Source organism: Brachypodium distachyon, chromosome 3 (genome assembly GCF_000005505.3).
Source record: "Brachypodium distachyon strain Bd21 chromosome 3, Brachypodium_distachyon_v3.0, whole genome shotgun sequence".
Taxonomy (NCBI): domain Eukaryota; kingdom Viridiplantae; phylum Streptophyta; class Magnoliopsida; order Poales; family Poaceae; genus Brachypodium; species Brachypodium distachyon.
This window is the reverse complement of record NC_016133.3, coordinates 12,490,913-12,509,346: the sequence shown is the minus strand read 5'-3', so window position 1 is coordinate 12,509,346 and position 18,434 is coordinate 12,490,913. Positions and strand designations below refer to the sequence as shown.

At 45.6% G+C, this 18,434-nt stretch overlaps 1 protein-coding gene, 1 long non-coding RNA gene and 2 pseudogenes across 3 annotated transcripts; all 4 read right to left on the bottom strand.

Moving 5' to 3' along the window:
- Positions 1 to 625: 625 nt before the first annotated feature.
- On the bottom strand, positions 626 to 5,208 carry LOC112272014 (annotated as a pseudogene).
- A 1,410-nt stretch (positions 5,209 to 6,618) lies between these two features.
- On the bottom strand, positions 6,619 to 11,931 carry LOC100829201 (annotated as a pseudogene).
- A 399-nt stretch (positions 11,932 to 12,330) lies between these two features.
- Positions 12,331 to 18,190, bottom strand: LOC112271442. 2 transcript variants are annotated; one of them, XR_002964397.1, is made up of 4 exons: positions 17,696 to 18,190; positions 16,931 to 16,962; positions 12,806 to 13,036; positions 12,331 to 12,688 (listed from the first exon to the last, which is right to left on the bottom strand). It is a non-coding gene; the product is annotated as an uncharacterized LOC112271442 (long non-coding RNA). The 2 variants fall into 2 exon arrangements; XR_002964396.1 differs by lacking the exon at positions 16,931 to 16,962 and having other exon boundaries at positions 17,696 to 18,093.
- On the bottom strand, positions 13,305 to 16,922 carry LOC106866358. Its single transcript, XM_014900452.2, has one exon. The coding sequence runs from the start codon at positions 15,025 to 15,027 to the stop codon at positions 13,432 to 13,434; it is 1,596 nt and encodes a 531-aa protein (XP_014755938.1). The 5' UTR covers positions 15,028 to 16,922; the 3' UTR covers positions 13,305 to 13,431.
- Positions 18,191 to 18,434: the final 244 nt, after the last annotated feature.

Genomic DNA, 18,434 nt, shown 5'->3' with positions numbered 1-18,434 from the left:
CGGCGACCTTCATGGCGGCGTCTCGGAGTTGATGGCGATGTGTGCTTGTCGGTTCTCTAGATCGGCAGCTTGGTCTTCTCGCCGTTCTTCAGATCGTGCGAGATTTGTTTCTCGGAGTGTCGCTGGCGTTCGTCGCCGGAGGACGGGGCGAGGTGGTTGCTCTGGAGCGAGGATGTTGGTCCGGAGGTGGTGGGTCTGTCGTTATTCCCCAACATCGTTGATGGGATGTGGCGGATCTGAGTCCAAGGCAGCACGAGGACGTCCCCTGGTCGACGTGCCACAGCAACATGTGCCTTGCTTGCAGCGGGCCTGTTCATCGACTCACAAAGCCTCGTTGGCGATGATGCTTCTTTGGATCTGGCAATGGTGGAAACTCAGTGTCTCGTCCAGCGCACATCTGGACGGCTTTGGAGGTTGGCGGGAATCGATGGCATCGGCAAGTGTAGGAACCCCGATGGATAGTTTTGTATTTTTCTATCCGTTGAGATCTTTCTGCAAATTTCCAGGGCAATGGTTTTTCTCCTGGTCTGTCTTTTCGTTTCCACGTTATGTTTGTTCATGTAACTTGATATTCTATTAATGAAATATGTGGTTGCTCAAAAAAAAAAAAACAGCTGGCCTTGAGTCCCTTTTAGATTACAAGATTTAACCAAACGATCAAACATCATCAGTACACACATGTTGAACGATAAAACCTGGACGACAGCAACGCCAACGCACACACGCACAATGTTTTAATGTTTTGATTGAGGTGCAGTAGCTTGATCCAGCGCTGCAGCTAGTATTATTTCTTTAGATTGACTAGTGCTTTGCAGATTCCGGCGAGCACGGCCATGATGGACAGCACCGTGGCGATGGTCTTGGGGTTGTTGTAGACGATTTTATAGAAGGCGATCTGTCGCCGCCATTCCTGCTTGTACCTCTCAAGCCGTCGTAGGATGGCATAGAAGTCGTGGCCCGGGCGAATGCTGCCCGCGTGGCGGCCGTTGAAGAAGTCGAGCGTCTGCTTGACTGCTTGTTGGTGAACTCGCCAAGGATGAGATGCCTGGCTCGCAGCTTGTGCACGTCCTCCTCACGGTGCATCAACATGGCGAAGAGGGCCAGGTACGAGCCGACGGTGCACTCGTCATCACTCAAGGCAGCGCATGCCTCGAAAGCCGCCATATTGACAAGCCAGCATGCGGTGTTCTCGTTGAGGCGCAGCGATGGCAGGAAGAGCTTGCGCCGGAGGAGGGAGCCTGTGAGGCCTATGTCCTTCAACTCGGCTGATTTGCTCAGTGTCAGCTTGACGCCGATTTCGGCGAGCTCGATGGCGCTTGTACCTAGCGGCAATGACTCGAGTACCGCACCACGAGCTGCCTTTTTTACAGATCTAGAATCGAGGTTATGAACGTGTGACGAGCCATTTTTCCATGCACTACCGTCACAGCACGAGCCCCAACGTATCGAGTGTGACTTCTCTTCCTCCTCCTCCTGTGTCTTCTCTTCCTCCAACTCCTCCACCTTTTCCTCCTCCTCCTCCGCCTTCTCTTCCTCCACTTCCTGCCGAGCCACCACCGCCTTCTCTTCCTCCAACTCCTCCTCTGCCTTCTCTTCCTCCACTTCCTGCCGAGCCACCACCGCCTCCTCCTCCCGCACCACCTCCACCTTCTTCATCACCTCCACCTTGATAGGTGTAATTGGTATGTCGGACATCATAGGCGGACGGATGATTGCTCGGCCTGATTGGTAAAATGGAAGAGCCCAAGGAGATGTGGTGGCTTGTAATCTATGAGATTCAAGGGCCTTGATCGCCAGCAGACTTATGTCAACATCTTTGAATTTCATGAGTGCATCGACCACCACCCAAGGGATCTGGTTCTCCAGCAGAAACATGTCTTGTCACAACAACAAGTGTGTTGGCGCCAGTCCGACATACCAACGACAGAGGACACTCTTTAGGCCAGGTGATTGCAAGTATGGTCACCAACAAGAAGCAAACATCATGGAACATCATCAATGCAAATTCAGCATCATTGAAGCCTTCGAGCGAGCGGGTGTCGTAACAGCTCCGAGCAGTGCCTGCAACGGCGACGACTTTCTCGTACCCCACCTGCAACGAGGCACCAACGAAGAAGTGGTGTGTTGCCACCTTCTTGACCACTTCCATGTCCTGCAGCTCAGGGAGGTGGTGGTAGTAAGGGCCTATTGCCACCATCTTTGGAGCGATGTAGTGACGTTCTTCACAAAAAGCTCGCAGGGACGCAGGGAATCTATGGATTTTCCATGAAACATTGGGGTGATCAGACTTCACTCTGTCCCATGCTTGCCTCAACAAATATTCGATAGGGATGGCTTGTTCAGTGTCAGGAGTTAGATTGCTAGTATGTGGATCTGTAGGAATAGGATCAGTAGTTATTGCTTCTTTAGGTGTAGGAATAGGATCACTATGAATTGGATCGGCAGAAATAAGAATTGCTTGTGCAGCATCAAGAGTAAGGTTACTAGAATGGGTATTGATACATGCTTCTTCTGCAACCATAGGAATAGGATCGGTAGGTATTTCTTGTTCAAGGGTAGGAATAGGATAGCTATGAATTGGATTGGCAGAAATAAGAATTGCTTGTGCGGCATCAGGAGTAAGATTACTAGGATGTGGATTCATGCATGCTTCGTCTGCAGCCATAGGAGTAGGATCACTAGGATGGAGATCTGCCATCATATGTAGATTGCAGGCTAGCTCTTCTACCCTGACAAGCACAATGTCTTGTTAAACAGAGATAGGCTCTTCTACCATGCTAGATGGTTGTGTATGCTTCCACCGGAACAACCGTTTATTTGTAGCTGAGGAAGAGAACCACCACGCTCCCTGTGGACACTAGCTAGCTGCTGTGTGCAAATAAAAAGGCTAATTGACCATGTCGGATGTCGTTAGGAATGTGCCCTTTCTAATTATCTACTCTACGTACCTTTGTTCCAAATGTAATACGTGCACCCACGTGATCTAGTTTCTTTAAAAATACACACTTGACTTGTGAGCCATGCTCTGTTACTACCTACACAGATAGACCCAAGCACAAAGGCACGTGACTTGTCAGCTTCACAAAGGCAGGTGACTTAAATCAGAGAATACCTGCCGACCCACGGTGTGGATTCTCCCACTTGTCAGCCTCACAAAGGCAGATGACTTAAATCAGAGAATACCTGCCGACCCAAGCAGTGCTTCTACTTTTGAGGTCTTTGACGAGCCATGTGGACGCACCAAGAGGAAGAATTGTCTAATGACTGTCAAAGTTAGGCTCACACAAGTGCTTCTCCTATGACAAGTTTGACGTACTTATCTGTCCTAATTTTCATCCAATAGACCTCTCTGAACGCTCCTTCTCATGGAGCTGAGTACCTTACAGTAGAAAATAAACAGAGATGGAGATTTCAGATTTCTCTTTTTTGACGAACAAGCAGGGTTACTGCAATTCATTTAGTAGGGGGAAAAACTCCCTTCCCAAGACAGAAGAACCACGCGAGTAATGTTGGCAGGTTATCGTCCTTAATTAGTTATTATTATCAATTCACCGGCCGGCGGCTTTGATCTAGGTGTTTCAAAAGGATAATCAGCTCTTAGCAGGTTGTGAATGGAGGAATCAAGATAGGAGTAGAAAAATTCTGAAGTCTCTAGTATATCCACACACACACAGTATACCACTGCCATTCGGACTGTTTTGTGGTTGCATAATGCAATTGATCATTAGCACAATAACTGGTTGAACCGGTAATTAATTAATGTGGATATGAGTACACCAACCTGATATGGATCTGCTCAATTCAAGGTTTTGGTTCTCAGATCCTGTTTTTTTCCCATTGAGGGGAGTGACAAATGATCAAAGTGCAAACTAAAGTGGAGCAAATGATCAAATCACCCCGCTTCTTCTGGGAGGATGCCTGCGAATCTGCGATGAAGAGGAGGCAGCATGGTGGTCCTAACTTTCCTCCAGATGGATATGCCTGTTTCAAACGAAAGTAAAGAAAAACTGTAAGTGGGTTGCAGCCCCAAACATGAGCCTTTTTACAAGAATATGTTTCCTTCATTATTTATGCCCAGTTCATGAATCACAACAAAAGTCATTGGAGAAAAAGATCACTACCAGACCAGCTAGCAACTGTTCCTTTCTAAGGAAATGAAAATTTAAAGCAATTAGATCAACATCCAGATCACTTTTTCTAAACCATTTCTTTCTTCTCCATCTTTCGTTGCTGACCTTTAGGAGGTTTGTTACTTTGCTTAACACAGCACCTAGAAGCAAAGCACACACTGGATGGCACAACCTTATTTTCTGTAGTATTCACTACCGTCCATAGGCCCACCCTTTAAATTCAATATTGAAGAATCGAGAGCCAAGAAACAACCTGGAATTCAATGCACTTGAGAATCCTACTACATTGTAAATTTACTTCTGCCTAGCTTTGGGTGAGGTAGCATATTGCTTGATTACTTTGGTTGGGTTCTCCATGGTCACACACCGACCATGTCACATTGTGCTGCTCTGACCTCTGGGGGCAAAGCTAACATTGCCATGGTTACCGCTTGTTCCTTTCATCTCCAATTTCATTGTCATACTGGTGAATTGGTAATTGGTAGCATGTGTTTTTGCTGGATCAGCAATGAGTTCCTGGGGAGTTAAATCCAACTCAGGCTTCTTCACAAGCCAAAATCAAAATTAAGTGTATTTTCTTGATACATCCGTTAGAAAGATACATATGCTCTCCTGCAGGAAACACCAAGTTGCCGTGCGTGTGTTGTCAGTGATTCCCTCCTTTGGTTCGTGCTCCTTATCAAAAAGAACCTTTAAGCGCATGCAAGAGAAATATTATGAGCAATTAGTGGGCGCAATGCTACAGCTAAATTGGACCCGTATGTACCATACGTACAAAGTCTTTCCAAAGGTGGAGATGCCCCCTCATGTCACACTTAAATATGGCAACACAGTTCTTAATCGGTTAATTGACTTGGGCAATTTCCCACAAGGTTTTACATATTGGTAATGTTAATGCATTGCATCCTACATGGCTAGTAATCACCGCACGCGCGACAGATATGAAAACTCATGGTCGGCAAAACAACTTAAATACTGAAGACAATCACAATGCATCACTTCATATCCGTAAACGCTGTTAATGTTAACTGGTTCAAAACTTGAAATGCTAATAATATGAAACAGAGTACTGTTAATCTGTTACCGGATGTGCGCAATGTAAAAAATGGCGATGAATTTGCTGCTTTCTCGTGTGAATGATATCCTATTCCTGTAGTGCAGCAGAAATCGTGTACTCAGGTTTTGAGTATTTTTTTTTCCACCTGTAATCAGGTGGTAAGGTAAGAGCAGAAAAGCGCGCTGGAGAGAAAATGAAACGGGGAGATCAGGGGAAAGTAATGGATGGATGGATCGATCAAGCAAGGGCAGCGCACCTCATGCGAAGCCTCTGGTTCCCGCGTCCTCCTTTGCGCCGCGTGGTGGGGAAGATCCGGAGGGTGGCGCCGGCGATGTGGAGAAGAAGGCTCGTATCGCGCGGCGGCGCTCGCCGGCGATGGAAGGGGAGAGGGTGGGTGGGCTTTGCGGTTTCCGGCCGGAGCGAGAAAGCATTAAGTGGGCTTTATCCCCAAAAAGGTAAAACTGAAAGTGGGCTTCAGAAGGTATGAGGAGGTCTTTCGGAAACACCAAAGTCGTCATTCGGCCCATTAAAGTAAAAAGGGCCGGCACGGAAGGGGAAGTTCTTTTCAAAATGAGGATCCTCCCGCCCCCGATTTCAGTTTCATGAAAGTGAGACGATACAAGGTTTTACTAAGTTATACCACTGCGGAGTGAGTTAAAATGCCGATGGAGATCCTGCCACTGCTTATTTTAGCGATGATGTTCCTCGATGGTTGCTTCCTGCTGCACTATCTTGTTTTTATATTTCTTTGTCCAACAAAAGATGTCTCATATTTGACTAAATTTAAATGCATCTATATACTAAGTCATGTCTAGATACATCTAAATTTTGACAAATTTGAGACATCTTTTGTTGGACGGAGTGAGCATAAAAAAATGCTATATGTTGGCTAATCTGATGACATTGTCCACGGGGCCATGCATGCTGAGGGACATCTTTCTGCTGGAGAACCAGCTCCCTTTGCTGGTGCTCATGGAGTTTAAGACTACAGATGTAGCCCAGATTATCTCTGTGATGGCAGAAATTTTTGACATAGCTACGTTTTTTTAAAACAGGGTCATTTGTTTATGATAACAACTATATAGGCCGCCACATCTCCTTGGAATCCTACGATACTACTGTATCAGATGCGAATCAGATAGTAAGCACCAAGTTATATCAGGGTTCATTACTGACTTCTCTGAACAATTCTATTTATTGACAACAGAAACTGGCTAATCAAGTCTGCAGTAATGATTGCATTCCTGAGACATGCTAATTAAGTCTTCAAGTGGTGACATGGCAAATTCATGGTAAAATCCCTTCAACTGCTTAGTGCTTATAGTTGAGACATTTGAGGAATACTTTTGCCAGCATATGCACACACACAAAAAAAAAATCAACACACCAAGCAACTATCACTCACCAAAATACATATTTTGCATAACCCGGCCACCAAACAGGAATAGTATTATCATGGGAGTCATTACAAGTTTCAAATATAGAACCATCGCTGGAGCGAAAGAAAAGTAGTGATGTTCAGGCACGTACCTAAGAATATTACACAAACGTCTTTTGAAGTAAACATCGATGAAATACAAGATTACATAGTCCAGTCCAGTCAAGAAACAAGAACACGGTGCTTTACTTTTGCTTTGGATGAATGCATGCAAATGCACTGCCGCCAATTTGGGGAAGCAAGAACAGCTTCAGCTTGGGGAAATCGTCTCGCATTTTTATTCTGCCACCTCAACCATGCTGCATTAGACCTGAAGACAAGGCATGGCAAAGCAATGTTAGCACCTCAAATGCTAGATCCTAGACATGTATATGAACCAACAGCTATTTCTTGGGAGGGAGAATTGGTACCTGAAGCACCAATCCGTATTCTTGTCACAGGATTACCAAGAGGACGGATCCATCCATACCAATTCGGGATGGTTAGGATGGGCCGCAACTAGACTCTCCATGGCGGCCTTAACATGGTCCGCGAGTGGATTGCAAAACCAGACTTCTATATAGCGCAGATCGAGAAGGCCTCCCAGGATCTTCACATCTTCTTGCGTGACATTAATTAAAGAGTCTTCCAATTTATGGAGATTGACAAGTGAGCCCATCCATCTTGGAACCGTTGAGATTGAGCTACCACCCAGGCACAATTCCTGAAGGCTGCATTGAGCAGGGAGGTTCAACGTCTTCAAGAAGTTTTCGTCCTCAATCGCACACGGACCGTCCAAACAAATGTAGAGAGAACGAAGGTTTGCTTTCAGTATTTTACGGACCGAACAGGCTAACTCTGCCACTGTCTCGTAACTGAAAATATGCAAATCCAACTTCCATAGATTTGTTAGATCACCAATTCGCCGAACAAAGTTAATTGGCTGGTTCTTGATTACAATTGAATCCACCAACTGCAATGCTTTGATTCTCCCAAACTGTACATCTCCCAGAACCTTTACAGTATCTGCATCACTGAGGCTTAGGCACTCCAGGTGGAGCAAATTGTCAATATCTGCAAGATGATGGTCTTCTAATTGTCCGCAGCCCTCAAAACACAAAACACGCAAGTGTTTAAACTCCAATAGAGACGGGATTTCCACATCAGCCCCAAAAACATTTCATGACCGGGCATTAGATAAAACTAGATCCACTGGAATTTTACCATTATTCTGCAGAGACAGTCGACGGACCTTATTCTGTGGATCATAATGTACACCAGGTACACCTATTATAGTAACATAATTCTCTTCAATAGCCTTGGATATGACGAAATCAAGAATTACGTCATGAACTCGACACCGCGCTATCCAACCATAATAATCCTCCTCTTCCATAGTGAGTTTGATCAAACTCCTATTTACGAGCTCATTAAAACACATTTCTCCTGCCTCATATAGGGTATATCCGTCTTTACTAGGAATAAATCCCTCAGCAATCCACATCCTTATCAACAAATCCATAATGATAATCGTATCTTCAGGAAATATACTGAGAGACAATAGACAAGTTTTGAGATGATGAGGAAGATCAAAATAGCTGAGTGATATTATCTTTATCATTCCTTCAATGATAGGATTCCTCTCAAGTGCATGACCAATTGAAGTTTCAACTCGACACCACTGGTCCTCTGTTTTTGCCTTGCTAGCCAACAAACCAGATATAGCAATGATTGCCAAAGGTAAACCAGCACATTTTTTCAATATTTGACCAGAAACTTCTTCAAGGTGTGATGGGCATTCTTCAGAGTTGAATATTCTTTTTTGAAATAATTGCCTCGAGTGCACCACACTTAGAGGCTCCATACTATAGGTACGGCCGTTGAATAATGAAGAGCATGACTGGGCAACAACATTCGAACGAGTAGTGGTGATTATTCTACCACCACAACCAATCCGGGGAAATACCAACTTAATAACATCCCATATTTCCACGTTCCATATATCGTCAACTACAATAAAGTACCTGCACAAGTAATTAAATAGAAAATAAACTTATGCCAATTTTCCATAAAAGATATTTGACAAAGCCAGCATAACCGTGAAATGTCATTACATACTCGATGCATGAAAATTTATCTATGGTAGTTTGGTACATAAAGAAGAGAAGACACATGGAAAACAATTTAAGTGGGAGTTACAAGGAATTGCCAATGCAAGAAACAAGGAAACAAAATTACCTATAGAAGCATAGAGAGAGAAGAAATAGATAGAAACATGAATAGCATCCTGATTGACTCAATAAAGCTGTAAATACTGAGATATACAAAACTCATCATAACTTGCCCATGTTAAAACAATCTTGGAAATAAATAAATAATTTTACACATACGTCGTGTTGTGATGTGCGCATTAGACCAAAACTATGCAAAATACTTCCCATTTTTCAACCATATCAAAAAACTATGAACAGTTCTTATGGACACTAATATCTATGCAGGCCTATTGCAATACATAAATGAAACTTAATTTTTTTGTCCTTCTCTTCGTTTTATAATATAGGGCTTTCTAGTTTGACCTACGTCAAACATTAAAATCTTGGACTGCATTTATAGAGGAAAACAGAAACATCTAGACAAGCAAATACAAATATTATGTGCGTATAGAATATAGCGGCAATAATTTGATTTCCTAGATGTTAACCATTTGTTTCTACAATCTTGGTGAAGCATAAGCAAGTTTGACTTAAGACAAAACAAGAATGACAAAAGGTACAAATTAAAGGATTGCATATACTACCTTTTGTTCACCAAAAAAATTGAGATCTCAGTGATAAGAGTTGGTATATCTTCCATGCTTGAAGAATAATCCTTTTTTACTTGATGCAGAATAGTATTCAGAATTTTCACGACATCTGGATTCCGTGACACAGATACAAAGGCATGGCAGTCAAATTGGCCTATAAGCTCTTGGGATATTCGGTTGGCAAGAGTAGTCTTGCCTAGCCCTCCATATCCAACGATAGAGATGAGCTTCGGTTGTTGCTGCCTTGATTCACATCTGGTGCCTTGGTTGAACAATTGAATGAGTCATTCTTTGGTCCATCAATGCCGACAAGATTTGACACATCCTCAAAGATAGCAAGAGCTCTAGGGTCAATTGTTGCATTGGTGGCGTTGGAGATGGCCTCATCAGCCTTGTACCTTGCGTGCCTCTCACTGACTTCATTAACTTGTTTCTTCAAATCTTCAATCGTCTTGGCTATCTGGCGGCGAGCCTTGGTCTTGTCCATTAAGTTCTTGATCTTCTCCATGAACCCATTTGGCTTGGCAGATCTGTCACCAACATGTACCATGAAGTCATCGAGCTTGTCTTCAATGTCATATGAGAGATCCCGCACCTCGTTCATCCAGAGCTTGGCTTGGTCATCAGGATCCTCCTCCATTGACATCTTGAGGAGAAAAACCTCCATGGTAGTGAGTTCACGGGTGAGGAACCCGATCTCTCTGCGCACTCTCTTGAAACGCTTGTACTCGTCGCCCATCAGAGTGGCCAGCTTCCCCAGGACTGGCTTCAAGGCCCCCGTCGCTGCGCTCACCAGAGCCAGCTCCATGGTGCTATACCTTGCGGTAGCTCAGAGAGAAGTTGCTGTGCTAAATTTGGGTGGATGGAATACCGGTTGAGTGGATGCTCCCCCACTCCCCTTTCTCCTAGTTTAGAGCTTGCTCTACTAATTTTGTGTGGATTGATGTGGAATTAGGCAGGTTGAATGGCACATGCACACTATAGCTCCACTATTAGCTATAAGAACTTAGCCTTTCTACTTAACTGATTACTTACTCTCTCATGTGCGTCCCACGGTACTCAAGGCAAGCAATCTTAAGACGCAGGTTTAATTATATGCTGGCACACCATTTCTGGCTAATAAACTTGAATATAAAAAAGTCATCCAGATGTGCAGATAGTGTGAATGGAAATTTCAAAGCATTAATGACGGAGTACCAGACTAATTTTGTTTTCAGGTAGCAACAGGATGTGTGGTGAAGAAAAAGAGTGGAAGCTGATAATATGCGGCATAAGGATCGTTACTGCATATCAGGATCGCCATCATCACTTGAAATTAAGCACGAAAATTAGTCCAGAGGTCTGTGTTAAGAATAATCTTGTGTTGTTTTCCATCGGGTTATACTTGTATTTTGTAAGGTATTGTAGAGGTGGGAAAGCAAGTCAACTCAAGGAAGCAGCAACCCAAGTCAACTAGCTAGGCAGGGATCTAAGATCTGAAATTGGTCGATGAGCCTTGCAGACAGACACTCCCCTCATGGGATCGAGGTGGCATCCAAGGCGTGTTGAGATATATATAAACTTGTGCAGAGGAGCCGACAATTTGTCTCGCGCACTCTGTCCCACGGAAAATCAAATCTTACGCAATACATGCAACTAATGAACTAGCGCTAGCTGAACCAAAACCTACATATACAAAATAGTGTTGGTGCCATTACTACTAGCCATGGCGCAGAGGAAACAAAAAATACTTATCCCAGAGATGGTGAGGGCGACGACTGAGAGAGACTGGAGGCCGATACAGGTCCCGCGGGGCCTACGGTGGCCGGATCGTCCCGAGCTTCGTGGCCGGTGGTCCTCGGCCAGTATCACCATGGCTTACCTCAGCTGCAAGAGGTCAAGCACGCTGCGGCCCACTACTTCTGCGCCCAGTCAGGGCCACTTGGTCAAGGAGGTCTGCGGGCAAGGGATCGCGCAGGCGGGGTGGGGGGCGTACCTGCGTCGGAACCTCCAGGCGGCGTCGCGGGACTTGCGCTTGTCTCCCGAGTGGTCCACGTGGCCCCGTCCACAACCTCGTCCCCCGGCGTCCGCCTTCGCGTTGTCGTGAACTGCGCTTCGCCGCCGGCGCCCACCGTTTGGCGGGGAACCGAGAGCGAGACGGAGACGGTGGGCGGCGAACGCCACGCCGACAGAGGGAGACGACAGCGGAACGGGGTCCCATGTGGTGGAGAGGAGGCGGGAATGGCTCCGGCGTCTGGTGGATGGTGGCGCCCGCCGGCGATGGAGGGGGAGAGGTTGGTGGGCTTTGAGTTAGTACTCGGCCTATCTATGAGGCCCATCAAAGTAAATTAAACTGGGCCAGCTCGCGTGGTGAAGTTTTCTTTTTTCTCGAATTAAGGATCTCTCGCTCTTCAAAACGTGGTGAACTTTTCTTTTTCTCGAATTAAGGATCTCTCGCTCTTCAAACTGTTAACTACTGCTTCTTCCGTCCCATATCAAGTGACTCAAATTTGCTCAAATGTGTATGTATCTATGTCTAAAACGCATCTAGATACATGTAATACAAAGCCACTTAATATGAGACGGAGGGAGTACTTTTTTCATCTATTAAGTGACTCAAATTTGTCCAAATATAGATGTATCTTTATCTAAAAAGCGTCTAGATACATGTAATAGAAAGCCACTAGATATATGTACTCTCTCCGTCCCATATTAAGTGACTTTTAATTACATGTATCTTGATACATTTAGGCATATATACATTCATATTTTGACAAATTTGTGTCACGTAGTATATATGGGACGAACGGAGTACTCCGTACCGATGAAAACCGTTCTGCTTTCCTAAAAAAACACTCGCATGGTTCTGCTGAGAGAGCATTTTAGCTCGAACATTGGATGAAAACCCAAGAGAACCAACTGGGCTATCTTTCTTTTCTTTTTCTTTTTTGAAAAAAAGCGAACCTCCAGACCGATTTCTATTAAAACCCCTGCCAACAGCCATACAATACAAGGTTCAGAAACGAAAGTGAAAAAGAACCGGGGTTCCAGCGCCAACCTAGCTATACAACAAAAGCAAGCATAACTGGCAGGAAAGAAATTTGTTCGCCGGAAGTGACGACAGCATGCAGCTAAGACCAAAACACCAGGCTAGCCTACCAGTTGTCTCCTCAACGGCGCCTAGCCAAACTGTCCAGCATATATGCGTCAGCAACCACCTTCTTCAGCATCTTGACCCCCTCTTCAAGTTTGCTTCTGTTTGGCTCTTTCCACAAAATTGCCTGAGTTTTTTTTTCACGCGCCTGCACACAGGGGCCGAACACCATTCAAAAAACATAAACAGAGCACAAAGTTCAGATATTCCTAACAATGCACTACAAATAAAAGGATAAAAAGGTCCGAGGTTCTATGATTCTTACAGGCATAGACTAAATTGCTAGGTTTAAACTCCTCCCAGCCCAAATTGACAGGACCAACCAGTTCTCTTACTTTTTTCTTCAACTTCCTTAGCCCAAATCTGTATGCTGTGACCTTGCCACCAAACGCCCATCAGTGCAGTCACGGGAGCTGGAATCGTGCGCCAGGAGAGCAGCGTCTTACAACTTCTGAGCGCTATCCTTAAGCATCTCTTGATCTCCTCTTCTGAAGACCTGCCCAGTATGATAAAAATGCCTAGTTGTTAATATGATTGCATAGCTGGAAGATAAGCCCCAACGGATCATCAGGAAAACGATGCCTGAAACAAGTTTCATTCCTGGCCTTCCAGATCAGGAAAACAGAAAATCATAGAGCATTTCAGCGGGCAGAACTTAAGGAACACATCCAAACAAACAGCTAAACACACACTGCAAGTTACAGCCCTGGCCTACCAGAGATCCCATTGAATAAGATAGCAGCGGTAAACGTACAAAGAGTACAGGAAAAAATGCAGAAGGCGCTGCTTTCATTGATTAAGATAGGAGCTCCTGCTTTTTACTTCACAAAGAAAAAGAAAAATGGCACAGCCAATGATTAAGGTAGCTCTAGCTTGATTCACTGCTGCACGCTAATGTTGTTTCTTGAGGTCGAGTAGTGCTTTGAAGATTCCGGCGAGCACGCCCATGATGGACAGCACCGTGGCTATGGTCTTGGCGTTGTTGTAGACGAACTTATACACGGCGATCCACAGCCACCGTTTCTGCCTGTACCTCTCAAGCCGTCGTAAGATGGCGTAGAAGCTGTACCCTGGGCGCATGCTTCCAGCGTGACGGCCCTTGAAGAAGTCAAGCGCCTGCTTGTTGGTGAACTCTCCATGGATGAGACCCATGGCTCGCAGCTTGTGCACATCCTGTTCCCGGTGCATCAACATGGCAAAGAGGACCAGGTACGAGCTGACAGTGTAGTCACCATCACGGAAGGCCACACATGTCTCGAAAGCTGCCATGTTGACGAGCCAGCATGCAGTGTTCTCGTTGAGGCGCAGCGACGGCAGGAAGAGCTTGCGGAAGAGGAGCCCTTCTGTAAGGCCTATGTCCTTGAACTCTGCTGATTTGCTGAGGGTCAGCTTGATGCCGATTTCGGCGAGTTCAATGGCGCTTGTACCTAGTGGCAGTGACTCGAGTATCCTAGCGCGCTCGCGTACCACACGGGGTGGGGGGTTCTTCTTCTTCGCCCTTGTATATCCACTCTCGACCACATCTGATGATAGCATCCTCTCCCTCGGGGGGCGCAAGGTGAAATCCAAGTTCGTAAAGGTAATCTCGCGGCCTGATTGGTAAAAATGGAAAAGGCCAAGGAGATGCGGTGGCTCGTAAGCTGTGAGATCCAAGGGCCTTGCCTTGCGATCAATACGAGATTGGACATTCATTCCCATCGTGGCAATGAACCCACATAAATCTACTTTTCTGAAGGTCATGAGAGCCTCCAGCACCATCCAGGGGATCTGGTTCTCCAGGAGAAACATGTCTGTCACAACAACAGGTGTGTTGGTGCCGATCCGACATACCAAGGGCAGTTCACACTGTTCAGGCTTGGTGATTGCAAGTATGGTCGCCAGCAGGAAGCAAGCATCATGGAACATCATGGATGCAAAGTCAGCATCACTGACACCTTCTAGCGAGCCGGCATCGTAGCAGCTTCGAGCGACGTTTGCTACAGCGACGACCTTTACGTACGCCTCCCAAGAGGCGCCCCTGCAGAATTGGAATACTGCCGCCTTCTTGACCTCCTCCATCTCCTGCAGCTCGGGGAGGTGGCAGTAGTAAGGGCCTATTGCCACCATTTTTGGAACAATGTAGTGATGTTCTTCACAAAACCCTCGCAGGGAAGCAGGGAATCTATGGATCTTCCATGGAACATCAATGTGATTATCCTTCTCTCTTTCCCATGCTTGCCTAAAGAAATCTCCGAAAGGGATTTCTTGCTCAGCGCCAGGAGTAAGGTTACTAGGATGGGGATCGATACATACTTCTTCTGCAGCTGTAGAAATAGCATCTGTAGGTATTGCTTTTTCAGAGGTAGGAATAGGATCACCATGAATTGGATCGGTAGAAATAAGAATTGCTTGTGCAGCATCATGAGTAAGGTTACTAGGACGGGGATTGATACATGCTTCTTCCACAGCCATAGGAGTAGGATCACTAGGATGGAGATCTGCCACCATGTGTAGATTGTAGGCTTGTTCTTCTACTCTGACAAGCACAATGTCTTGCTAACAAAGGGGCTGTTCGTGCACAGTGAGATATGAGCCATGTTAAGATCTGTCTCCTGCTAGATGATTGTGAAAGGGATAACCAAATTAGGCTCTTCTACTCTAACCGGCTCCTGCTAGATGGTTGTGAAAGGGATATGTACGCTTCGACCGGCCGAGGCAACCGTTTATTTCTAGCTGAGTTAGAGAACCACCATGCTCCCTGTGGACACTAGCCAACTGCTGTGTGCAAATAAAAAGACTAAACAACCACATGGGATGTCTTTGGAAATATGCCCTAGCGACATCTAATTATCTACTCCGTATTATTTATCGTTGGCATGATGGATCTTGGTTCCTGTGAGAAGTCAGCCAAGAGTCTCTGTTGTTTTCCTCCCCAGCTCTTGGATAGGAATTAAAGTTTCAGGCGCGGTGTCCATGGCCTGTGATGAGCTAGCCTCGACATCACGAGATGCTCTTAGACTTATGACAGACATACATAAAGGAAACTATACATCACTCCACAGACCGATGAACTAACATGCACGGTGCACCCATGTGATCTAGTTTCTTTAAAAACACACACTTGATTTGTGAGCCATGCTTCTTAGTTTTTTGACAGCATGCTATTAGTTCGTTGAAAGCACTGACTAAGTATACAAGACCCAAGCAGTGCTTGTACTTTTTGAGGTCATTTACTTAAGATGGCATAGTAGCAGGCCACAGGAGCAAGTGCGGCGCGGCCTTTGAGGAGCCATGTGGACGCCAGCCGGTGAATGAATAATAATAACTACTAACTAAAACAAAGCCAAGAATTTTGGAACGGGGGAGTAATTAAGAGGCATTAGCTAATTACTGTCAAAGCTAGGCAACCTCTTTTTCTAAGAGGGGGTGTGGATGTGGTACTCCTCTTCTCACCCACCCAATAAACAATGGCGATCTCCCACTAATCACAAGTTTGGTGTACTATTATATGTGCTAATTTTAATCTGATGGGCCTCTGTGAACGCTCTTTCTCATGGATCTGAGTACCTTGCAGTAGAAAAAAACAGAGATGGAGATTTGGATAATTCCAGTTCCAAGACAGAAGAAACACGCAGGTAAATGTTGTTAGGTTCTCTACCTTCCTTGTTCCAGTTTCAAAAGGACGGACAGCTCTTAGATCGTGGATGGAGGAATCAAGCTAGACAGCTTCTAAAGTTTCAAAAAGACAGGCGCTTAAGCAGCTTTACTCCAGCCTGATACCTTAGCCATCGCCATAGGGTAGCATTTTGTTCGCGTGTCTCGGCCAGTTGTTGGTACTCTGATTGTCTAGTGCGGTGTGTGTGCTGAACTTCAAAGTGGTTTTCCGAGCAACTCTATTCGTGGCCGTAAGGGCTTTATAAGAAAAGGCGGGACACGAATGCCTTTGGTCTGAAATTGATTACATTTCCTTAGAGAAGAACAGTTGGTGGTCGATTTGGTAGTTCTGTCTGGTTGGTTGCATGCACCTGTTTTTCTTCCCTCTTTTCTCTTTTTAACCCGGCAGCAACCCACTTCTAGTTTCTTTCTCTTTTTAAGCAGGAGACCGATGACTAGTTAAAATAGGAGAAAAGGCTAAAAATCTGACTAATTGCAATAGGAGAGAAAGGCTAAAAAGCTGTGTGTGTCTTATGGAACACTTTAACTAGAAGCTGCTGCCATTGAAGAACAAGGAAAATGCAACAACCGCAACTCGGGACTTCGTGTATTTAATGTTATTATCAGTTAATAATAGAATGCGCATGGCTCACAAATGACGTGTTTTGTTCTAAATAAACTAGGGGGTTCTACAGTACTTGTAGAAAACCTCAACCGTCCATTCTAAATACATCTGATGGTAACAGAATCACCGTACCTCCCAATATCGTAGCCCCGTCCGGAGGGAACCTGTGGAGGTACCAAGTCAAAAGGGGTAACAAGGTAATTTCTACCGGGTAACCTCCACTAAAGAACAGTATAGCACGTAGGGTTAAAATGCAATATCTTAGTGCAGATATAAGTTGTTGATGCCACAGTTAAGCCTTTAACAAGCTCCCTAAGCCTCTCTTAAGTCTTAAGTGACACATAGTTCAATCTGCTAGCTGGGCCAAACAACCCCTAATAAAACTCGGTACCAGCATGTTGAAGCAAATCAGGTGTCCCATTAATTAATTGTATGACCATGATCCTGTAAAGACAAGATAGTTTTGTTTTTCCTCCTGCCTTTTGATACGGACATCCTTTTGATACAGGTTGATACAGGGTATGCTGAATATAGCAGCAATCTAAAACTATTTTTTTAGAATAAAAGGAGCCAGGCTCCCGATTTCATTAATGAAATCAGCAAAGTGTTGTTTCTAGAGGTTCATACAAGCCGAAGCATAAACGAAAAGTGAACTCCGTCCAAACATGGACATAACAGTGAACGCAGCAATCTAAAACTGGCGTGACTGAGTTTGCTGATTCCCATAAGGCCATACTACTCCGTCGTATACCCATGTGGTGCCACCGGAACGTCAAAATAACCTATTCCTAAAATGGAAGAGGAACAATTGTACCGCAGAAAATCGTGTAAATTTACAGCACAAAGAGCATCGCTGGAGAGAAAACCATCGATCAATCAAGTAAGGGGGGCGCGCACCTCATGCGAAACCTCCAGGCAGCGTCCCGGGGGGCTTCCGCTTGAGCTTCTTCAGTTCTCCCCTGCGTCCGCGGGCCTCCGCCGCCGCGCCGTCTACCTCCCGCGTGAATCGCCTCAGCAGCTTGCCCCAGTCCAAGTCCTCGTACCCTGCGTCCGCCTACGTGTCGTGGTACTTGGGGTTGGCTGCCGGCGGGGCTCGCGGGGGCGGAGACCGAGACCAAGAGGGAGAGGGCAGCAGTGGGGAGAAGGAGAACGTGATTCCGGGTCCCGCGCGGATGAAATGAGGCGGAGGCGGCGGAGAACGCTTGCGCGCGGCGGGGTGGCGTCTCCTCGCCGGCGACGGACGGGACGGAGTGACAAGAGCAGCAGAGAGCCGGATGCTACTAGAAGTGGGCTTATTCTGGTACTAGTAGGCCTTCAGAAACACTAATTTCGTCTTGAGGCCCATCAAAACAAACTACGCCCAGCCCACATGGTGAATTTTCTATTTTCGAATTAAGGATCTCCCGCCCACAACTCCATTTTCATTAAACTGGTGATTCAACACTCTGACCAGGATCCCTGCCCGTGACCAAGTCATACACCACTCCACCATTCCAGCATCCAGAACTAAGGAACTCATCTCCTTCTCTCTGTTTTTGTCAACAAATAATTGCGCACCATGCCACCAAAGGCCCCCAAACCTTGCTTTCTCCAAAAGATCTCAGTTGCCATACTCAAGGGTAAGTAAGCCCCTTAA